Raw genomic sequence first — 23,569 nt, forward strand, 5'->3', positions numbered from 1 at the left:
CCCGCTGGCCTCAACAACTGCTTCATATGATAGGAATCCACCCTCAGTTTTTAGGAGTGGACTCTCTCCCCAGAAGTAGTTCTCAGGTCAGCTGGCCAATGTCTGTGGCTTGTGAGACCAGCCAAGAGAACCTGGACCAAGCAGATCCTCTGCCTCGGAACTCCAAACCAAGAGGCGTTGGGGGGAGCCGCACACTGAAGACAGCCCGTAAGCCACCTGAGGGCAGGGACCCTATCCATCTTGTTTTCTGCATTGCCCCCAACACAGGATATCCTGAGTTAGGCCCAAAATAGAGCTAATGCTCAGTAAAAGTTTCCCAAATGGGTAAACAAACTGTAAGCTGGATGGCCATCATGGCACATGATGGATGAGCCAGGGAAACGAAAGCGGGAGAAGGAGCAGAGCGTGGATCTGACACAACAGGAGATTTAAGGAACTACGACACAGGGAGCCACTGCCTTCCTCCCTTCCTGCCCTCTTTGGATCCATACGGTATCCTGTTGATTGTACTTAAGCTAAGGTAAATACGTTTCTTCTCCTGCAATATTAATAGTCCAGAATACAGCATCACTGGGCCCACATGCAGAAGACCGCATGTCTGACATACCACGTAAGCGAGTTGTTCTTTGGTTTGGTTTGGTTTTGCCATTGACTGTCATTAAATGTTGATATGGATGGGAAAGGAAGAGATGGGACTTCAGAGTCTTAAGGAACAAAGGCTATCATTTCTCTGGGCTGAGGGGCTCCCCTCCTTCCCTCTGAACTGGAGCGGTTCATCCACAGCTAAGTTACAAGCCATCACCCCACTAACCTGGAAGCTCATCTTGTTAAGCTGTCTAGATAATACCAGCAATGCCAGAGAAGTGCAGGGGAGGCAGAACAGGCGAGACCCTGGACTGGCAAGGCTATGATGTAAGTTCAGGGTCTAGGACTTGCATCTGACTAGCTCTGGCACTGAGTGAGTTATCCAAAGTCTTTGAGCCTCAGTTTCTTGGTAAAGTTGGAATAACAGCACTTAACTTTCTGGTTGCTGGAAGAATTAAAAGCAGTGCCCAGCACATAGGAGGGGCTCCATAAGTGTGACTGGAGTGATCTACTATGTACGTCTGTAAAGCATTGCAACTCACAGAGGCCTTTCCTATTTTGTAAGTCATTTAACCCTCACAATGACTCACAAAGTAGAGCCTAGCATTCCCATTTTACAGATGAAGAAACTGAGGTTTAAAAGAATCACTGACTTGTCCAAGGTTATCCTCAAGAGTGAGTGGCCGATCTCCAGCCCGAGTCTCAGCTTCTTCCCACAACACTGCCTTTGGCATAAGAAATCAAGACAGGAAGGAAACAGATGTGTCACGACTCTGCTTCCCTGGGGTTGGCCAGATCTCTCCTATCTTAATACCACACAAGGTTTCATTTAGGGATTTGTGCACAAAATGTCCAGGAGATGAATGAATCAATACATGAAGGAATGAATGAGTGGGTAAAATGAAGGAATGAATAAATTTCCTCTCTCAACTCTACCCTACATATGATTTACAACAAAGCCTGGGATCTTGTTCAGACTAAGCCCTACAGGGCCTCCTGGTGCACGTTTCTCTTCCTCTCTCAGGAATCCCTGCATCATAGGTCTTTCGATGGGTGCGGCTCACACCACCAGCCCCTCCTTTGCCAGCAGGGGAAGCAGAGGGCAGCCCTGCCCATTCTACGTACTGGTTTCTGCAGTCTCGTACTCGCTGTCTCTGAGAAGCTCAAAGATGTCCACTTCGACCTTGGCCTTGCCCAGCCTCTCGGGAGCGCGGTTGATGCGGTTCTTGGCCAGGGTGATGGACAGCCGCTCCCCTCTGCTGCACTCCATGGGGTCATCCAAGATAGCGGCTGTGGGCAGGCAACCACATGGACACAGTTGGTACCCTCTACCGTTACCCTCCTCTGCTCCAGTCTCCCCCCCACTGCCACCTTCCACCTCCACCCTGCCATCCTCAAAACTGTCCAAAAGCAAGTCCTCTACCTGCTAAGGGTCTAGGCTTGAAGTCTGGTGTAGCATGAACTCGAATGGGACTAACCACTTCAAGAACCCTGCAATATCATGGTAGGCCACCAGGGGTCCTACCTGCACGAGGACCCTAGGTCGGGAGTAGCGATACCCTTGGATATAGGTTTACGTGCACACACAGGCACACTGGTGCAGAAGAAGGCAGATGGTGGCTCTGCTTTGAAAATAGTACTTCTGGGCACATGAGAAACTGTCCTCGAGGTGATACAGGGCTGAAGGAGGCCAGGTTTGAGAGGGAGAGCTGTGGTATCAAAGAGCAGCTGGAGGTCCTGTTGACCTCTGGCTCTCCATGCTCAGACACGGATGAGACCTGTCACCCAGGGAGTAGTTTCTATGAATTTCTTTCCTCACTGGGGAAGGGATAGTATCAATAAGACAGCTTCACAGAGTCGGTGTGAGAATTCAGTAAGACAATGTATATAAGTGGCACACCACTGAAATTTAATCATCGTGACTTAATTAGGGTGAATGATTGGAGTGGTGTGGTACCAACAGCTGCCAAGCTCCTGGAAGCAGTATTCAGTATGTGTGTGTTAAGAATATGTGTCAACCTGAGTTCAAATCCTAGCCCTGCCCTGTGTTAGCTATGGGGCCTCAGTTTCCTCACTGGTAAAAATGGGGGAGAGCCTATTCTTTGGGCTACAATAAAGATGACAAAGATAATATGTGTGAAGTGCTCAGCGCAGAATTTGGTGCATGAAAAACAATAAATCTAGCCATTGATATCATTCATTCTCTCAGTAGAGGAAGTTACACAATTGAAAATCTCTACATCAAAACTTGTACACAGAAGGGTGGGTGGAGGGATAAATTCAGGCATTGGGATTAACATATAAAGTGAAGTCACTCAGTCGTGTCCCACTCTTTGCAGCCCCATGGACTGTAGCCTACCAGGCTCCCCTGTCCATGGGATTTTCCAGGCAAGAATACTGGAGTGGGTTGCCATTTCCTTCTCCAGGGGATCTTCCCGACCCAGGGACTGAACCCGGGTCTCCTGCATTGCAGGCAGATGCTTTACCCTCTAAGCCACCAGGGAAGACCCTACCCTATATATGTTAAGACCCACCAGGGATTAACATATATACACTACTATATAAAATAGGTAACCGACAAGGACCTACTGTGTAGCACAGGGAGCTAAACTCAGCAGTTTGTAGTACTGAGGGAAAAGAATCTGAAAATGACTATATATATACATGTAACTGAATTGCTGTGCTCTAACACCTGAAACTAACATGGTATTATAAATCAACTGTACTTCAATTTTTAAAAGTTAAAATAAATCATAAAAGTAGTTACTCTGTCTAAATATAAAGAAACTTGTATGCAAATGTCTCAAGCAGCATTATTCATAATAGCCAAAAAGTGGGGACACTCATCCATCAACTGATGAGTAGACGAACAGAGATGCAGTATATCGTTACAGTGGAGCATTATTACAAAAAATAAAAAAGAATAAAGTGCTGATGTATGCCACACCGTGGATGAACCCCAAAAACATGCTCGGTGAAAGAAACCAGACACAAAAGACCACCTGTTAAAAGACACCCTTTATATGAAATGTCCAGAACGGGTGAACCCACAGAGACAGAACGCAGATTAGTTGTTGCCCAGCTGTGGCGGCGGCGGTGGGGAGGTTAGGGGGAAGGAGACTGACTGCTAACGCATACAGTGGTTTTTTTTCTGGGGCGGGGGGGGCATGTGACAAAAATGTCCTAAAATTGATCACGGGGATGGCTGCACAACTCTGTGAATATACTGAAAGCCGCTGAATTGTATACTTTAAATGGGTGAGTTGTGTGCTATATGAATTATATCTCAATATAAAGCTGTTACAAGAATAAAATAAGAAAGATCACGCTTATCTCGCCGAGGTTGAAGCCTCAGAAGAGCAACACGGAGAATCAAGCCAAATAGATTTCGCTGAAGTGAGGCCCCGGAATCCCTGTGGCTGGTGTGAGCAGAGACCAGGTTCTGTGCTGTTTTTTCTGTATAAAACTCCCCTGTTTCCCTCTTCTGACCCATTTTCCACACCAAAACCAGGACACAGAATATGACAAAGCAATTTTTTTCCTGATTTGTGGGTTTATTTATAGGCATAACCTTAATGAGCGATACAAATTAGATTTCATTTACAATGGTTGGTAATACAGAGGGGCACGCCTAGACCTAGGCAATGAACTTCTGTGAGTCAAGTGGCAAAGTCCATGCACACCTGAGAGAGTGGCCAGAGGACCTTAAATGTACGACTGATGAGCCCAGGGACACCTAATATTCCTAGCCAGGTTACCTTAGGGAAGCAAGACCAGAATGAGATTATTATTTATGAAGAAGAAACCTGGACAATTACCCTGCGCTGTTCCAGGAAGAAGACTTTGGGAGTGGAAGGGAAGTGGGGCAGCCCAGAGCAGTGGTTCTCAAATGGTGTTCTTTGGAGGGCCCCTGGGTTTCTTCAAGAAGGGGTTCATGGAGGTCTCTAGCCTCACATCAGCTGCAGTTAATACAACCTCCACATCTGTCAGTTTTAGATATTGGAGTTCCACAAAAAAATGTGACGTGGGGAAAAAAGGTTTCACTGTTAAAAATATCATAGAAACCATTAGCCCAGACCTAGTGCATAGAAAAGAGACACTTAAAAAATGTCAGGAATTGGCAATGGCATTTCCTGGGAAAGAGGCATGAGTCATGGGTCCATGGCATGAATCTAATGTTAACAGGGACACATCCAGTGACCACTTTAGGGTAAGTCCTGGTGGACACAGTCTCACTTACTGTATCTGGGAATTCCATGAGAGTGTGTTTTCTGTGTTGTCCTCATTTGGAGATGAAAAAAAACAAACAAACAGATCACAGAAGGCAATCAACCTTCCCTCATTCACAGGGCTGGTGAGTATAGAGAAGGGAGGGGATCCCAGGTGGGTCTCATATGGACCCTGTGCCCTTAACCATAGGGCACATTCCTTCTAACGAAACTTGTCTTCCTGGGGATTTGCTGCTGAGAAGCAGTGGTCTAGGCAGGTGTGTCTTGGCTCACACGGCTATAAGAAAACACCATCGAGTGGGTGGTATTTATTTCTCATTTATTTCTGGAGGCTGGGGAGGAGACCAGCGTACCAGCATGACGGTGTGGAGTGGGGTCCTGCTTCCTGCTTTGCAGAGGGCTGTCTTCTCCCAATGTCCTCACACGGCAGAGAGAGGGAGATCAGCTCTCTGGGCACTCTGAATAGGGCACTGATCCCATCATGGGGGCCCCACCTTTATGACCTCACTGAAACCTAATCACCTCCCAAAGCAAGGAGGGATAAATTAGAAGTTTGGGATTACCAGATACAAATGACTATCTGTAAAATAGATAAATAAGGGGCTTCCCAGGTGGTGCTACTGGTAAAGAACCTGCCTGACAATGCAGGAGACATAAGGCAGGTGGGTTCAATCCCTGGATTGGGAGGATCCCCTGGAGGAGGACATGGCACCCTGCTCCAGTATTCTTGCCTGCAGAATTCCATGGACAGAGGAGCCTGGCGGGCTGCAGTCCCTAGGGACTCAAAGAATCAGACACTACTGAAGTGACTTAGCACTCACCTACCAAGGAACAATATTCAATATCTTATAATAAACTGTAATGGAAAAGAATCTGAAAATGAATATACGTGAGCGTGTGTGTGTTTTGGTCAAAAATTCATTTGGGCTTTCCATAAGATGTTATGAAAAAGCCAGAATGAATCTTTTTGGCCAACCCAATATATATAACTGAATCACTTTGCTGTACACTAGAAATTAATACAATAGTGTAAATCAACTATACTTCAATTTAAAAAAAAGATGTGTGCTATGGACTGAAATATGGTCCCCCCCCTCCGCCATTCATTTCTTAAAGCCTTAATCCTCAATGTGATTGCATTTAGAGATACAATCTTTAAAAGGTAATTAAACTTAAAAGAGGTTATAAAGATGGGGTTTGATCTGACATGATTAATACTCTTAGAGAAGGCTCCTTCTCCCACCCCCAAGCCAGGAAGCAGGCTGTCAGGAGGAACTGACCCTGCTGGAATCTTGACCTCAGACTTGCAGCCTTTCAGTTCAGTTCAGTTGCTCAGTCGTGTCCGACTCTTTGCGACCCCATGAATCGCAGCAGGCCAGGCCTCCCTGTCCATCACCAACTCCCGGAGTTCACTCAGACTCACATCCATCGAGTCGGTGATGCCATCCAGCCATCTCATCCTCTGTCGTCCCCTTTTCCTCCTGCCCCTAATCCCTCCCAGCATCAGACTCTTTTCCAAAGAGTCAACTCTTCGCATGAGGTGGCCAAAGTACTGGAGTTTCAGCTTTAGCATCATTCCTTCCAAAGAAATCCCAGGGCTGATCTCCTTCAGAATGGACTGGTTGGATCTCCTTGCAGTCCAAGGGACTTTCAAGAGTCTTCTCCAACACCACAGTTCAAAAGCATCAATTCTTCGGCGCTCAGCCTTCTTCACAGTCCAACTCTCACATCCATACATGACCACAGGAAAAACCATAGCCTTGACTAGACAGACCTTTGGTGGCAAAGCAATGTCTCTGCTTTTGAATATGCTATCTAGGTTGGTCATAACTTTCCTTCCAAGGAGTAAGCGTCTTTTAATTTCATGGCTGCAGTCACCATCTGCAGTGATTTTGGAGCCCCCAAAAAATTAAGTCTGACACTGTTTCCACTGTTTCCCCATCTATTTCCCATGAAGTGACGGGACCAGATGCCATGATCTTAGTTTTCTGAATGTTGAACTTTAAGCCAACTTTTTCACACTCCTCTTTCACTTTCATCAAGAGGCTTTTTAGTTTCTCTTCACTTTCTGCCATAAGGGTGGTGTCATCTGCATATCTGGGGTTATTGATATTTCTCCCGGCAATCTTGATTCCAGCTTGTGCTTCTTCCAGCCTCTAGAACTTGAGAAATAAATGCCTGCTGTTGAAGCCACCCAGTCTATAGTGTTTTATTATGGCAGCCCAACCTGACGTAGACAGGACACCGGCCAGCCATGTGACACAACACAGTGAACTCACACAGGTCACAGGACACACTTTGAGACAGAAGGATCACGGCCGGGGAGGGGAAGAGGGCGTATGGAAACTGGACACTGAGGGGCACACGAGAGCCCCTTGGCAGGAGGCACTCAGGACCTGTCCTCAGAGGTACCTGGCAGGTTCTCACCAGCTCACTAAGATCCACAACCCAGCCCTCTCTTCCCAACTCCCATGCCTTCCTGGGCACAAGTTTTCATTAGGTTTTAGACAATGATTAATTTCTGACTGGGAACAACCTCAACTGGGTGGTTGGCTGGCATCAAGTATTATTGGGAGTAGAAGAATTAAGATGACAAGAACCAGATTCCCAGGCTGTGGGCAGCAAGACAAGGTACATGCTCAGGCCTCCTTGGGACATCAGAGGAATAGTCTGCAGCAGGCGTTACCGAGCAGCACACTTGCTGTCCACCTGTCACCTGCGGGGCCTGGGGGTGAAGGAGAGCAGCTGGTTCCGGACTGAACTAGTAGCTGCTGCTCCTGACCTTCATCCCCAGGCCTGGCTGTGCAGCTGGGTCAGGAGGCTGAGTCCCCAGATGCCACCCAAGGAGGAGCCCCATCATTTGGTACATCCTCCATCCCTGGGGACTGCCCTGCAGCTACAGTGAGATTAGGGGTGGAGGGGGGGTCTGGCTCTGAAGCAAAGGCCCAGCTGATTGAGGAGACGCAATCAGGGGTCAGGGTCTGCCCTCTTTCCAGCCGTGTTGTTGTTGTTTAGTCGTCAAGTCATGTCTGACTCTTTGCAACCTCATGGACTGTAGCCCGCCAGGCTCGTCTGCCCATGGGATTTCCCAGGCAAGTATACTGGGATAGGTTGCCATTTTTTTCTCCAAGGGATCTTCCTGACCCAGGAATCAAACCCATGTTTCCTGCATTGGCAGGCAGACTCCTTACCACTGAGCCACCAGGGAAGCCCTTTCCAGCCATGGGGACTGTGTAATGACTCTGCAAACCCACATGGACTCAACATGACTCCTTCCTGCCCAGGGAGCCATGACCCATCACATTTCCACCGGCCTTTCTCCCCATGACCAAGAGCTTTACCCTCTGCTAGCATCTCTGAGTTCTAAGGAAAGGGCGGCCTCCTGGACCTGCCCACCTGCGCCCAAGTGCCCCGCCATGTTCTGGGCCCATGCCTACATCCACTCTGGAGAGGATGCCTGCCCCAGGGGGCTGGCAGGCCGGGGCTGTCCCCTGTAGTGCTTTCCTACTCACCCATAGTGGGTGTGGCCATGACCACCGAGGGGAGGGTGCATGATCTCTGACCCTCTCAAAGCCCTTAATCCTCCCCATTGTTTGAAGGGTTGGTCCCAATCCAGTCTCTAGGATGGCATTGAATCCTCCACACCTTTCTACCTGCAGCACCCCTCCCACTCCCACGGTGACAGTGCCTCTGTGCTAGGACCTGGGCTGGCCTGTTACGGTCCTTCCTCCAAGCCTCTGCTGACCACAGGTGGTCCAGTGGTTAAGACTCCTTACTTCCAATACACTGATCCCTGGTTATGGAACCAAAGGCCCACATGCCATGCAGCGCAGCCAAGAAATAAATAACAGGGCTCCCCTGGTGGCTTGGTAGTAAAGAATCTGCCTGCCAGTGCAGGAGACACGGGTTCGATTCCTGGTCCGGGGCATCCCATTTGCCGAGGAGCAACTAAGCCTGTGCCCCACAACTACTGAGTCTGTGCTCTAGAGCCGGTGCTTTGCAACAAGAGAAGCCACCGCGATGAGAAGCCCGTGCACCACAATAAGAGAAAAGCCCGCACAGCAATGAAGACAGCACAGCCAAAAATAAACGAATAAATAAAAGTACTTTTTAAAAAGAAACAAATAATAAACTAATTTTTTTTAAGAGAAAAATGAGTCTCCCCTGACTCCCCAGCCCGCTGCTCTCCTTGGATTTCCACGTAGTACCTTGGAGGGGTATTTATCTTTCCATTTCTATCTGTGAGCTTCCTCATCAAGCTTGTGCCTTAAAAGCCCAGAACTAAAAACAGAAAAGCCCAGAGCTATTCTTCCTTCTTTTGAAACTCCCCAGATTCCCCATCCCACATCAATCCCCTCTTCTTAGAACTCCCACAGAAACTTCTCTGTACCTTTCCTCAGAGAGTAACCAATTCTGGCTTTCTACTATTTATCATGCCTATTTGTCCATCTTTTCTCCTCCAGACGGTTGGCTCCCTAAGGGTGAAGGCCATGCTTGATTCATCTCTGCAACTGTGCAATTCCAGACTCACACATGCATGGAGTCCTTAATGAATGGTACTGAGTGAATAAATAATGCAAGGCCACTGATTTTCATGCCCTACAGCCAGGAGCAGACATTGGGTTGGGAGCAGTAGGCATTAGATGAGGTATGGACTGGACAAAGCTCCTATACCCGGGCTTCCAGGACGGAGGACCCGTGCAGAGCCCTCCTTCCCGCGACTAGAGCTCTCCTGCTCTCTGCTCACCTGTGTTCATCAGAGCGGGGCTTGTCCTCCCTCCACAACTTCTCAGCAGCCCACAAGTGACCCCTCAGATTGAAAAATCAGACTCTTTAATCCCTTGGTTCTTCCAGATCGTCTGGTGAAGAATTCAAAAAGCTTTGATGCTCTTACCTCTTTGAGGTGGGAATAAAGAGATTTTACTAGAGAGTCTTTATAGGCAATATCTATAACACGCCTACATCTGTTAGAGCCATGTACTAGCAAGAAGAGGAGGCCTTGTGAGCCTCCAGGGAACCAGCTGACTTTGCGCCAGAGCCAAGCCCCAGGCTGCTTGTCCCCCAGGGGCCCCGGCCACCTCCACCATCACTCATCGGGTACACCTCACTCCCCGTGTCCTCCCAGCACCCTTTGCTTCACCCTCGTTGGTCTCAGTCGTCCCTCTGGCTGGCGGCATTTGCACCACTGTGCAGGCTGCTCCCACCACAAGCTCACAGCCTGCCCCTCACCTGGGGGGCGACACGGCACCATCGCCCTTGTCCTCTCACGCTACAGAGCATCTGTTTCTCCGATGGTGCCGCAGATGGGGCAGAAACAATAGAACTTGATTGTTCCCCCAGTTCTGGAAGCTAGAAGTTCAAGATCAAGGCGTCATCAGGTTTGGTTTCATTTTGAGGCCTCTCTCCTTGGCTTGCAGACTATCGTCTTCTTACATACTCACTTGGTCTTTCCACTGAGCGAGTCTGGAGTCTGTGTCTTAATCTCTACTTAAAAGGGCATCAGTCATGTCGGCTTGGGCCCCACCCATAGGACCTCACTTTTGAAGATTCCCTGGAGAAGGGAATGGCAATCCACTCTAATATTCTTGCCTGAATAATCCCTTGGACAGAGGAGCCTCTGGGGCTACAGTCCATGGGGTCACAAAGAGTTGGACGAGACTGAGAAACTAACACCTCTTTAAGGACCCTATGTCCAAATACAGTCACACCCTGAAGTACTGAGTGTTGGGGTGTTAACAAGGATTTGAGGGGGGTATACAATTCAGGCCAGAATGTGGACCTTCATGTATAGCCACTGCCTATTCTCAACTCCTCACTTTCAGCCCACTGGCTCTCTAAGCCAAGGCCTCTCTCGGTGAACCCCTCAGTCTTGTGCTCCCACCTCTTTCCCTCGGGCTCAGATGTGGGGAGTCTTGTGCTAGGAGACCCCCCACCTGCCCACCTCTCACCACGCTTCCCTGCTCTTCTTTATCTTTCAGTGTCTTTTCCAGATCCTCATTCCTCTCCACTAAAACATGGCCAGGGGACTTCCCTGGTGGTCTGGTGGTTAAGACTCTGTGCTCCCAAGGAAGGAGGCCTGGATTCAATCTCTGGCCAGGAAACTAGATCCCACATGCCACAACTAAAGACCCTCTGTGCCACAACTAAGACCCAGCACGGCCAAATAAATAAATATATTTACTAATCAATTAATTAAATAAAACATGGTCAGAGCCCTCCCTTCCCATCCAGACCCCCCTGACTACACTGACCTAGCTGGTCACCCCACCCTCCTTTCACTCCATCTTCAACTTCAGCCAGGCTTCTCCAGTGATTACTCAAAGTTTGCTATTCATTCCACATTTTTCTTGACCCCTCATACTCTCCCTTCTGTCCCCACCACCCCATTCAAACTGCACCTACAAAGCAAATAACCCTCAAGAGCCATTTATGCAAAATTGGTGGGCACAGTTGATTCCTGGTCTAATTAAGTCCTGAGTGGCATGACTCTTTGTATCTGCCACGTGCTGTTCAAAGAGCATCGCGTGTAAAGAGCATCGCGTGTAAAGAGCATCGTGTGTATCACCTCACTTAATCCTCAAACAACTCTACGACTTACTGTCCCATTTTATAGGTGAGAACACTGAGAAAGGGCATGTTGAGCAACTTGCCCAAGATTGTGCATGCATGCGTGCTAAGCCACTTCAGTCGTGTCTGACTCTGAGACCCTATGGACTGTAGCCCACTAGGCTCCTCTGTCCATGGGAATCTCCAGGCAAGAATACTCCAGTGGGTTGCCATTTCCTCCTCCTCACCCAGCTCCTTACAACAGACTTAATAGAGTCCATGAGCTGCTAGACTGGATCATCAGGCCGCCTCCTCTGCATCTGAGGGTCCTGAGGGTTCTTTTTGGCCTGAGCCCCTCAGCTTCCATGGCTTCTAGAACACAAGGTCCCTGGGTCAAAATTTCCTCCCATTTCCCTGCCCATTCTCTCAAGGTGTACATCTCTTGCCTGCCCTTAAAATACCAGGGAACCCCAGGGATCTACAGAGCCCTCTTCTTGCCTCACTCCCATGGGTTTCCTAAATGATTCCACTTACAGGCTCCTCCACAGGGATGCTTGACTTATGTCCACTTGCCCAGTGATCCCAGATGTCTGACATCTCAGACTTGGTAATACCCACACTAAAAGCCCCTCCTCCCCCGGGGATTCTTGCTGCTACATTCCTGAGCTCAGTTAACAGCGGCACCAGCTACCCAGGCATCATGCCTTCTTCCCAATCCCTCAGCTCCCAGTTGCTTTTGAATGTCCCTCCTCAATATCTCTCGAATCACTGCTTTTCTCTCTGGTCTCAGCTCTGCTGTTCTAGTTCAGTTCTTTCATTTCAATGCTATCACTGCAACCTTTTAACTCTCACCTTTTATTTTTAATGTTTTAATTTTATTTTTTATTAATATAATTGTTTTACAATGTTGTGCCTCCAGAGTTTTAACCACCACCCAGCACTCCTCAATCACTCCCACACAGCTGTCAGTGATCCTTTTAAGGTGCAAACCCCAGCTTTTAGCTTCCAATCTCCAAACAAATGAATTACTTGATATGGTAGACAAAAGCAGGCTCTAGCTCTCCAGTCTTATACTCTGCTTCTCTGTTCATCCATCTCTACCTTTTAGAAACATTGAACCATCTAACTCTCACAGCACCATCTGGTACACACACACAAAAACAGGTGCACACACAGGCACACACACATGCACACACAGGCACACACACATGCACACACAGGCACACACACATGCACACACAGAGCTGCTCCATGCCCCCATACTTTTGCTCAGTCTCCTCTGCCTCCTGCCTCCTCACCTTTGCTCACTCACCACTCTTACTCAGAATGAACCCTCAGCTCAGACCTCCCCTCCTTCTGGAAGCCTTCTCTGAACACAAAGGTTTATTAAGTGTTCCAACTATGTGCATTTATAGAATCCCATGGATCTTATACTCTAATTAACAGTTTAGTCTTTAACTTTCACTTCATTCATTTTTTTCTGTAGCCAATGCCTGATAACACTTTTAAATGTTTGAGTAAAATTTGTTTTGGCTTTAGAGGAACTAGAGTCGCAAAAGAGTCAGGCACGACTTAGAGACTAAACAACAACAACGACAACAATGCCTGCTTCTACTCTTCCATCAAAATTACTATTCTGAAAAGTACCTATGTGGACAACATATTTTCACAAAGATGCAGTGAAAAAATGGTCTTTTCAACAAATGGGGCTGGAACAAATGGATATGCATGAGTTTAAAAACAACAACTTCAAACCATGTCTTATATATGGAATAAACCCTCTCTCATACTATATACAAAAATTAACACAAAATAGTTGAAAGCTATATAGTCAAAGCTATGATTTTTCCAGTAGTCATGTATGAATGTAGAGTTGCACCATAAAGAAGGCTGAGTGCCAAACAACTGATGCTTTCAAACTATGGTGCTGGAGAAGACTCTTGAGAGTCCCTTGGACTGCAAGGAGATCAAACCAGTCAATCCTAAAGGGACTCAACCCTGAATATTCATTGGAAGGACTGATGCTGAAGCTGAAGCTCCAATACTTTCGTCAGCTGATGAAAAGAGCCAACTCATTGGAAAAGGCCCTGATGCTGGGAAAGATTGAAAGCAGGAGGAGAAGGGGATGACAGAGGATGAGATGGTTGGATGGCATCACCAACTAACTCAGTGGCCATGAGTTTGAGCAAACTCTGGGACATGGTGAAGGACAGGGAAGCCTGGCATGTTGCAATTCATGGGGTCACAGTCGGACATGACTGAGTTACTGAACAACAACAAAACAGAAAAATAAATCACGGACTTAGAATTACAAAACTTCTAGAAGAAAATCTTTGTAACCTTGAATTAGAAAAACATTTTTCACATGTGACACTAGAAGCAAAACCAACAAATTAAAAATGGAAAACTGAACTTTATGAAAATTTAAAATGTCTGCTCCTCAAAAGACACTGTTAGTAGAACAAAAAGATAAGCCACAGACTGGGAGAAAATATTATATGCAAAGCATATACCTGATAAAAGACTTGTATCTAGAATATACAAAGAACTCTCAAAACTCAATAAGAAACCAAACAACCCAATTTTAAAGATGAGCAAAAGATCCCTTTCCAACAGACACTCTAACAAAGAGGTTACATAGGTGGCAAATAACCTGTGAAACATAAAAACATCACTAATTACTGGGGAAATACAAAGTACAACTGTAATTAGATATTGTTAGAAACCCATTAGCATAGCTAAAACTTAAAAGCTCAACTGAACCAACTTGGTGAAGAGAAACTGAACCTCGCATATGCTACTGATGAGGCTAGAAATGGGGTGTGAAAGTGAAAGTGTCAGTTGCTCAGTCATGTCTGACTCTGCAACCCCTTGGACTATAGCTTGCCAGGCTCCTCTGTCCATGGAATTCTCCAGGCAAGAATACTGGAGTGTATAGCCATTCCCTTCTACAGGGGATCTTCCTGACTCAGGGCTTGAACCCAGATCTCCTGCATTGCAGGTAGATAATTTACTGTCTGAACCACCAGGGAAGCCCATGCTGCTGCTGCTGCTGCTAAGTGGCTTCAGTCGTGTCCGACTCTGTGCGACCCCATAGAGGGCAGCCCACCAGGCTCCCCCATCCCTGCGATTCTCCAGGCAAGAACAGTGGAGTGAGTTGCCATTTCCTTCTCCAATGCGTGAAACTTAAAAGTGAAAGTGAAGTCGCTCAGTCATGTTCGACTCTAGCGACCCCATGGACTGCAGCCTACTAGGCTCCTCCGTCCATGGGATTTTCCAGGCAAGAGTACTGGAGTGGGGTGCCATTTCCTTCTCCAGGGAAGCCCATGCTGCTGCTAAGTCGCATCAGTCGTGTCTGACTCTGTGCGACCCCATAGACGGCAGCCCACCAGGCTCCCCCGTCCCTGGGCTTCTCCAGGCAAGAACACTGGAGTGGGTTGCCATTTCCTTCTCCAATGCATGAAAGTGAAAAGTGAAAGTGAAGCCGCTCAGTCGTGTCTGACTCTTCGAGACCCCATGGACTGCAGCCTACCAAGCTCCTCTGTCCATGGGAGTTTCCAGGCAAGAGTACTGGAGTGTGTAGCCATTCCCTTCTACAGGGGATCTTCCTGACTCAGGGGTTGAACCCAGATCTCCTGCATTGAAGGTGGATAATTTACTGTCTGAACCACCAGGGAAGCCCATAGCCACCCAGAAAATCATCTGTCAGTTTCTTAAGAAGTTAAAGATACACCTACTGCGTGATTTGGCCATTCCACTCCTAGGTATGCATCCAAGAGAAAAGAAAGCATGCTTTTACACAAACATATGTACACAAATGTTCATAATTACTTGATCCAGAACAGTCAAAGACTGGAAACAGCCATCATCAGGTTAATGAATAAACCAACTGTGGTCTATCCATACAATGAAATACTGCTTAGCAATAAAATGGAATGAAAGAAGCCAGACCAAAAAAGATGACATACTGTATGTTTCCATTTTTATGTATTTCTAGAAAACACAAACAAATCTGTAGTGCAGAAAGCAGATCAGTGGTTGCCTGGGGATGGGGTTGGGGCTGGGGCAGGAACGAACAGAGTGAGGAATTGTAACGTGGCACCAGGAAACTTTTTTGGGGGTGTTGAAAAAATTATTATCTTGATTGTCTTTATTATCTTGCAGTTCAACCATAAAAAAGAACAAAAAAATATCATTTGCAGCAACGCAGATGGACCTGGAAATTGTCAAACTGGGTGAAGTCAGTTGGACAAAGACAAATTTCATATGATATTGCTTATATGTGGAACCTTAAAGAGGGTTCAAATGAACTCATCTATAAAACAGAAACAGTTACAGATGTAGAAAACAAATTTACAGTTATCAGGGGTTAAGGGGAAAGGGAGGAATAAATTGGAAGATTGGGATTAACATATACACACTACTATACATAAAATTGTTTTTGTTTAGTCACTGTGTTGTATCTGACTCTCTTGTGACTCCATGGACTGTAGCCCATCAGGCTCCTCTGTCCATGGGATTTCTCAGGCAAGAATACTGCAGTGAGTTGCCATTTCCTCATCCAGGGGATCTTCCCAACTCAGGGATAGAACCCATGTCGTCTGCATTGGCAGGCCGATTCTTAACCACTGAGCCACCAGGGAAGCCCATATATAAATCAGATAACTAATAAGGACCTACTGTATAGCGGAGGGAACTCTACTCAATAATCTGTAATGGCCTAAATGTGAAAATAACCTAAAAACAAGTATATGTATATGTATATGCATATGCATGTACATGTATAACTGATTCACTTTGCTGTACACCTGAAACTAATACAATATTATAAATCAACTGTATTCCAATAAAGTCAAGTATATACATACAGTTTATTATCTATAAATTATGCCTCAATTTTTAAAATATGCTTTTATGAGGAAAACACTACTATTCCTCTGGTTCCTCTCTAACTTCTCCTTCCCCTCCTCTCCACCTCAGCAAATGAAACATCTTACAACTTGGTGGTCTACACCTACTGCCTCCAATTTCTCTGCATCTTTTCCATCCTGAGCTGCCACCATCTCTAGATTCACCCTCAGAAATCATCAAGGTTCTCCTTCCTTAGTTTTCAGAGTTTTGTAGCTCTCTGAGGTACCTGTGACTGGACACTTTTCCTTGGCATCATCTTTCAACATCTGTCATATGACACCATTTTGATTTACATTCTGATCTCCTTCCTGCATGCTTAGTCACATCCATCTCTTTGGGACCCCATGGACTGTTAGCCGGCCAGGTTCCTCTGTCCATGGGATTCTCCAGGAAAGAATACTGGAATGAGTTGCTGCCAGGGTCCAGCCCCGGCTGACCCAGGGTATTCGAAGCGGGGACGGCGTCGGCGAGCTATTTAATCATTTATTCATCAAAGATACAAAGAGTAATAGAATGAGGATAGCTCAGTAGGAAAATTCAGTGGAGAAAAGAGGCTGAGTAGCTTGGTTTACGCGGGAGACCAATAAAACTTCAAGACAAGAAGTTTGCACCACTTACAGAGGCCGCAGGCGTCCTTCCGTTCTCCCAAAGGAGAGGAGACACTGAGGCCTCCCCGATTGGAGAAGCCCAGGCATAATTAGTAAGCATGGCGGGTTCCACGCTCCAGATGGAGACTCAGCCAGAGTGAGAGAGAGAGAGACATGGGGAGACCAGTCTTTTGAGGAACTGATCCCAATTCTTTATTTTTCATGGTCTACTTTTATACACTGAGATGTTATGCAAAAGTCACGCGGGGTCAGCAGTCCTGACTTTTATCAAAGTCAGGTGCTTCATACAAATGTATACAGAGGTCTTAGGGGTGTTACATCATCTTCTGGCCGGGGGGCCTGCTGACGATTCATGACCCTCTCCTTGTGACAGCGGTCAGTCAACCAGGACACTTATTTCTCCAGGGGTGATTATTCTTAAAACAGATGCCACCCAAATAAAGTTACATTCCTATAGGGTGAGGGTGTAGTGGGTTTTAGTTAAGGGAAGAATTTACTTAGCCTAAGGTCTAATGTGATTAATATCAAAGGTTAATACTTATTTCTTCTATATATTCATTAATGTGTGTAAGGGCAGGGGATATGGAGACTTAGCAACAAACATTGGCTCAAAAAATGAAAAACCCTTCACCAATACAATTTCTAATCAGCCCATTATACTTATACTAATGGTTTTCTAACTTTTCTAAGGAACCTGTTTTTAGAAGGTTTAAAGCATCTCGTGCCTCTCACGGTTGGGAGGCTGTGAGCAATCATATGTGGCCGGACAAGCCTGTCAGGCAGGCTAGAGAACCTTCAGAGGAGTTTGTAGGTTGAAACACTCCTATCACGCCCAGGAATCATTATTAACTGGAGCTCTAAGTTAACTCCTTCTCCGAAAGAGGTGGCGGGGGACAGCCCCCCGTAAAGTCAGAGGTGTAGGGGAGAGCGCAAAGTAGTAAAGTAGGCAGGCTCTGGTTATGGGGGTAGATGCTCGAGGATTTCCAGGGGGACTCCTGAGGCTCGATCCCGCCTTTGCGTATGTCGAGCCTCCTTCCTCATGACCTTTGCCATGGGCGGAGTGCCTCACGCCGGCCCCCAACAAGTTGCCATGCCCTTCTCTGCGATTTTCCTGACCCAGGGATCAAACCCACACCTCTTATGTCTACTGCATTGGCAGGTGGGTTCTTTACCACTAGCATCACCTGGGAAGCCTAAAAGCAAATGACCACCACACAATACGGTATGTGACTGACAGAATCATATTACATTCCAGCCGTAAAGCACCCACAGGTGCTCACTGTGCTGGAGACTCACAGACAACGAAGACCAGGGGTCCCTGGCTCTCAAACATTTGGCCTGTCTTGGGGACTGGAGGAGGTACGGAGAGAAGGAGACCTTTACTGTATAATGAAGTCAGTGGTCCCATAGAGAGAATCACAGATTTCTAAGGAAGTACAGACAAGGGAAAACTAAACACTTTCAGGTGATGGAGGGAAGTTTTAGGGAAAGGCCCCTACATTTACGGAACACACGTACGGTGAGACCTACTACCTACCAGCCCTGTGCCAGGCTCACAGGAGAGGCAACTGTGAAGGAGGACATGAGTGTCCCTGGAGAGGCCAGGCAACGAAGGGTGTTCCAGAGTGGGGAGCCCCCAAAGGCACAAGGAAGCGTGGGGTGACTGGCTCAGCTGGTGTGAGGGCCCAAGACCCTGAAAGGGGAGGCTGGACAAGACGACAGGAGTCTGAGCAGGAAAGACCTTGTGTGTCACGGCAGGGAACTGAGACAAAACAGTAAGAGGACTTTCCATAGACCATGATGTCATGACATTAGCATTTTCGAGTAATCACTCTCACAGCACAGTAGATACACCAGACAGAGAGCTGAAATGCAGCTAAGAAGATCAGCTTGAGGGTGACTTTAGTAGCTCAACAAAGAGAAATGAGGCGGGTACTGAGGGACAGGATGATGAGGACCAGAGATGGGGCATGACTTAAGTGGTTAAGACTTTCTGCTTCCAATGCAGGAGGCGTTGGGTTCCATTCCCGGTAGGGGAGCTAAGATTCCACATGCCACACAGTGCAGCCAAAAATGAGAGAGAGAAAGAGAGAGAGAGAGAGAGATGGGGCAGATTCAAGTGAGATTCAGGAGGTGGAATCAAGAGGGGTGGCCGAGAGAAGGGCTGGGAGGAGATGAAAAGATCTCTGGCTTCATCTGTCATTTCAATGGTGACATTACTGACTTGGATGAAGAATAGGGGAGAGGGCGGTTTTTGTTTGTTTGTTTCTGGAGAAGGTATAGAGAGTGTAGGGTCATATTCATTATGTTTGGGGTACGATGTTGAGCAGCAAAGTTGCTGGAGACCCAGACCTGGAAGACCTCAGGGTTAGGATGGTGATGACAATTTGGATCTGGAATAGGCTGGAGAGTAAGGAGCAGGGAGGGACAAGGCTAAGACCCTAAGGACTCAATATCTGGGGAGAGCATGAACTGCTGCAAGAGACGGAGTCAGAGTGGTTAGAGTGGATAGAAGTCAAGTAGAATAAGCACTGAGAATTTTCCATGAGATCTGGCAATCAGGAGGTTGCTGGGGACATTTGCAAGAGCGGTTCCTACGGAGAGGTGGGGACACCATTCAGGCGGCCACAGGTGGATGAGTAGTTGAGACGTGCCTGGAGTCAAGCAGCTTGTCTTCCAGAAATGGAGGGCGATCCAGGCAAGAAGTGGAGTGAATCACACTGCCCAAGGGAGGGTCTTTAATTCATTTACAGGAGAGGGCCTCAGATGAAGGAGCCTATGGGAAGGAAGAAACTGACAATGTCAGAAGAAAGGGGCTGTCTCCAGGCCAAGACAGGAGCACACGGCACCATCGTGATGCTCAAATATGGTCATAAACCACAGAAACTCAGTTATCACAACCACATGTTCCAGAAAGGAGGCATGGAAGACACAGGCAGCAGGAATGGTGGAGGGGTAGGGGGGCAGCTAGTCTGTCCTCTAGCGTCAAAGCTACAGGCACAACTTGAAACGCTGGCTGAAGAAAATAAACAAACAGTTCAAGTGGCCCAAACTACATAATTCAAACTTGACTGCAAACTAGCTTTTAAAATGCACAGGCCTGCCTGCCTATTGTGTTTTCTCTCTTACTGAAATTCTGTCCATTCACCTATGTTATTACATGTGTACATATGCCCTTCCTTCAAGAGTCACTGATAAAGATCAGCTCTCCTGTTTCCAGTGCTACAAAAGGAAACCAGTTACACAAAGTACTGGGCTGCATAAAACGGTCTGGTAAGAATGCAGTGCACAGGTGGACCTAGAGACTGCTGTACTGAGTGAAGTAAGTCAGACGCAGAGACAAATAGATAACATTGCTTATGTGTGGAATCTAAAATGAACTTATCTACAAAACAGAAGTAGAGTCACAGATGCAGAAAACAAACTTATGGTTTCCAGGGGGTGAGAGGAGGGATAAATTGGAAGATTGGGATTGACATATACACACTACTACATATAAAATACGTAGCTAATAAGGACCTAGTGTATAGCACAGGGAACTCTACTCAATACTTTCTACAACTCAATACTGAATATGGGAAAAGAATCTAAAAAGAATGAATATATGTATGTGTGTGTGTGTGTGTGTGTATATATATATATATATGTATATATATATATAACTGAATCACTTTGTTGTAACCTGAAACTAATATGACATAGTAAGTCAACTATAGTCCTGTAACAATTAAAAAAATAAATTTAAAAAAAAGAAGAAGAAAGAGGCCACTTTCTGAAGCAAGTCCTGCAAAAAGGCTGGTAGGCAAGAGCCTGGGGCACAGGTTACAGGCTCACCTAGGCTGGGAGCGGGACAGCAAGCTGCATTTTCAGGCCCCCTTGTTATTACAGCCCAGCCTGCTTTCTAACTCAGTGACACCCAACAGAAATATAATGCAAGCCACATGTGCAACTTCAGATTTTCTAGTTCAGTTCAGTTCAGTTCAGTTCAGTCGTTCAGTCGTGTCCGACTCTCTGCGACCCCATGAATCGCAGCATGCCAGGCCTCCCTGTCCATCACCAACTCCCAGAGTTCACTCAAACTCACGTCCATCGAGTCAGTGATGCCATCCAGCCATCTCATCCTCTGTCGTCCCCTTCTCCTCCTGCCCCCAATCCCTCCCAGCATCAGACTCTTTTCCAATGTGTCAACTCCTCACATGAGGTGGCCAAAGTACTGGAGTTTCAGCTTTAGCATCATTCCTTCCAAAGAAATCCCAGGGCTGATCTCCTTTAGACTGGTTGGGTCTCCTTGCAGTCCAAGGGACTCTCAAGAGTCTTTTCCAACACCACAGTTCAAACGCATCAATTCTTCAGCACTCAGCTTTCTTCACAGTCCAACTCTCACATCCATACATGACCACAGGAAAAACCATAGCTTTGACTAGACTGACCTTTGGTGGCAAAGCAATGTCTCTGCTTTTGAATATGCTATCTAGGTTGGTCATAACTTTTCTTCCAAGGAGTAAGCATCTTTTAATTTCATGGCTGCAGTCACCATCTGCAATGATTTTGGAGCCCAAAAAAATAGAGTCTGACACTGTTTCCACTGTTTCCCCATCTATTTGCCATGAAGTGATGGTACCAGATCCCATGATCTTCGTTTTCTGAATGTCAAGCTTTAAGCCAACTTTTTCACTCTCCTCTTTCACCTTCATCAAGAGGCTTTTTAGTTCCTCTTCACTTTCTGCCATAAGGGTGGTGTCATCTGCATATCTGAGGTTATTGATATTTCTCCCACCAATCTTGATTCTGGCTTGTGCTTCTTCCAGCCCAGCGTTTCTCATGATGTACTCTGCATAGAAGTTAAATAAGCAGGGTGACAATATACAGCCTTGACGTACTCCTTTTCCTATTTGGAACCAGTCTGTTGTTCCATGTCCAGTTCTAACTGTTGCTTCATGACCTGCATACAAATTTCTCAAGAGGCAGGTCAGATTTTCTAGTAACCACATTGAAAAACTAAACAGCAACAGTTGAAATCAGGACATTAATTTAAATTACATATTGCATTTAATCAAAATTTCCAAATACTACTGTTTCAACGTACCATAAACATAAAAATCACTGAGATGTTTGGACTCTTGTTTTCATACTTAAGTTTCAAAATCTGGGGTGTAATTTTTAATATATATTTATTTGGCAGTGCCAGGTCTTAGTCGCAGAACACGAACTGTTAGTTTGGCATGTGGAATCTAATTCCCTGATCAGGGATTGAACCTGAGCCCCCTGCATTGGAAGTGTGGAGTCTTAGCCACTGGGCTACCAGGGAAGTCCCCAGAGTGTACTTTTTTTAAGTATTTAAATTACATTAGATTTTGAATTCTGGAAATAACTGTATTTTCCATTTGCCAATAGTAATACTTTAAAGTGAAAAACCCCAAAACACAAAAAATAATAATTCTTTTAAATTTCAGAAAGTTTCCTTGTATTTTAACATTTGATACTCCCTTCATTTCACTAAGACAAAGAAGCTCCCCCCATCCAGTGTGTATTTAATACTTACAGCTCATCTCAATTTAAACTAGCCACATTGCAAGTGCTCCACGGAAAGGGCAACCATACCGGACAACACCAGTCTACGTAATATAGATTTGGGGGGCAGGGCATTGAGAGAGACTGAGCTTTGGCTTCTAGTTCCTCTGAAAAGAGGCAAGATCATCACTTTCTGAGCAAGACTGACAAAGATAGGGTGGGTACTTTCAGGTGAAGGCATGGAATAGGTGCTCTGAGATACAAATATATTCCTATTTGGGACTAGTTGAAATGAAGAATGTTGGTGTATTTCGGCAAGTGACCTCAGGGTGGGTAGATGTCAGAACTACCAAGAGTAGGAGTAATTAGGTGGGTTGGCAGGATGAGGGGGCAAACAAATTGAAGGCTCTTACAGGAGCATTGATGAGGGTGATGGGCCATGGTCTTCCCACTTGGCAGGAAAGCCAAAGTTGTCCAAACGGTTGGGCCCAGAAGGACTGAAGAATACTTAGGGTACATGGATGTGTGAACATATGGAAGAGGGTTGGCAGTGGGAGCAAGATGGTAAGAGCTAGAGGCAAAGGATGCTGTTTTCAGATTGTGAGATTTTGAAATGTAAGGTTTTAGAGGCAGAAGAGGACTAGGAGTTGTCACAATCCAGAGTGTGGTGTAGACAGTGACATGGAGAAGGAGAACGTCATTGAAAGGAGGACATTCAGAGTCCCCAAAGTGGTGCAATGGCTTCCCCAGTGGCTCAGCAGTCAAGAATCCACCTGCCAACGACTCATTTGTCAATGACTCATTTATCATTTATCTGGCCTTTGACACAAACCAGGCTCAAAAAAAAAAATTCTATGCTAAGTTTCAGGAAAGAACAAATGAAGTGAAATCAAATTATTTTTAAATATTTCAAGAGTTGGGGGGAAAAAGAGAGAGAGAGAGAAAGCTGATTGTTCTGGGCTGCTTAATGGGGCAGGATTAGGAGGCAGGTGCCTGGAAGCTTCTGGAATGTGTCCCTGGGGAGGCAGTGAATTCCCCAGCCCAGGATGTGCTCAAACAAACTGTGGAAAATTCTTAAAGAGATGGGAATATCAGACCACCTTACCTTCCTCTTAAGAAATCTGTATGCAGGTCAAGAAGCAACAGTTAGAACCAGACATGGAACAATGGACTGGTTCC

General features: G+C 46.3%; 1 protein-coding gene across 1 annotated transcript in view; it reads right to left on the reverse strand.

The window, feature by feature from the left end:
• GRIK4 (glutamate ionotropic receptor kainate type subunit 4) overlaps positions 1-23,569 on the reverse strand; it is a 498,388-nt gene that overhangs the window by 185,612 nt on the left and 289,207 nt on the right. The window contains exon 3 of the mRNA XM_025266749.3: positions 1,711-1,875. Within this exon, the coding sequence (XP_025122534.3) occupies positions 1,711-1,875 (165 nt within the window). The remainder of the gene's footprint in view (positions 1-1,710; positions 1,876-23,569) is intronic.

The sequence above is a fragment of the Bubalus bubalis genome, chromosome 16 (assembly GCF_019923935.1).
Source record: "Bubalus bubalis isolate 160015118507 breed Murrah chromosome 16, NDDB_SH_1, whole genome shotgun sequence".
In the NCBI taxonomy this organism is placed as follows: domain Eukaryota; kingdom Metazoa; phylum Chordata; class Mammalia; order Artiodactyla; family Bovidae; genus Bubalus; species Bubalus bubalis.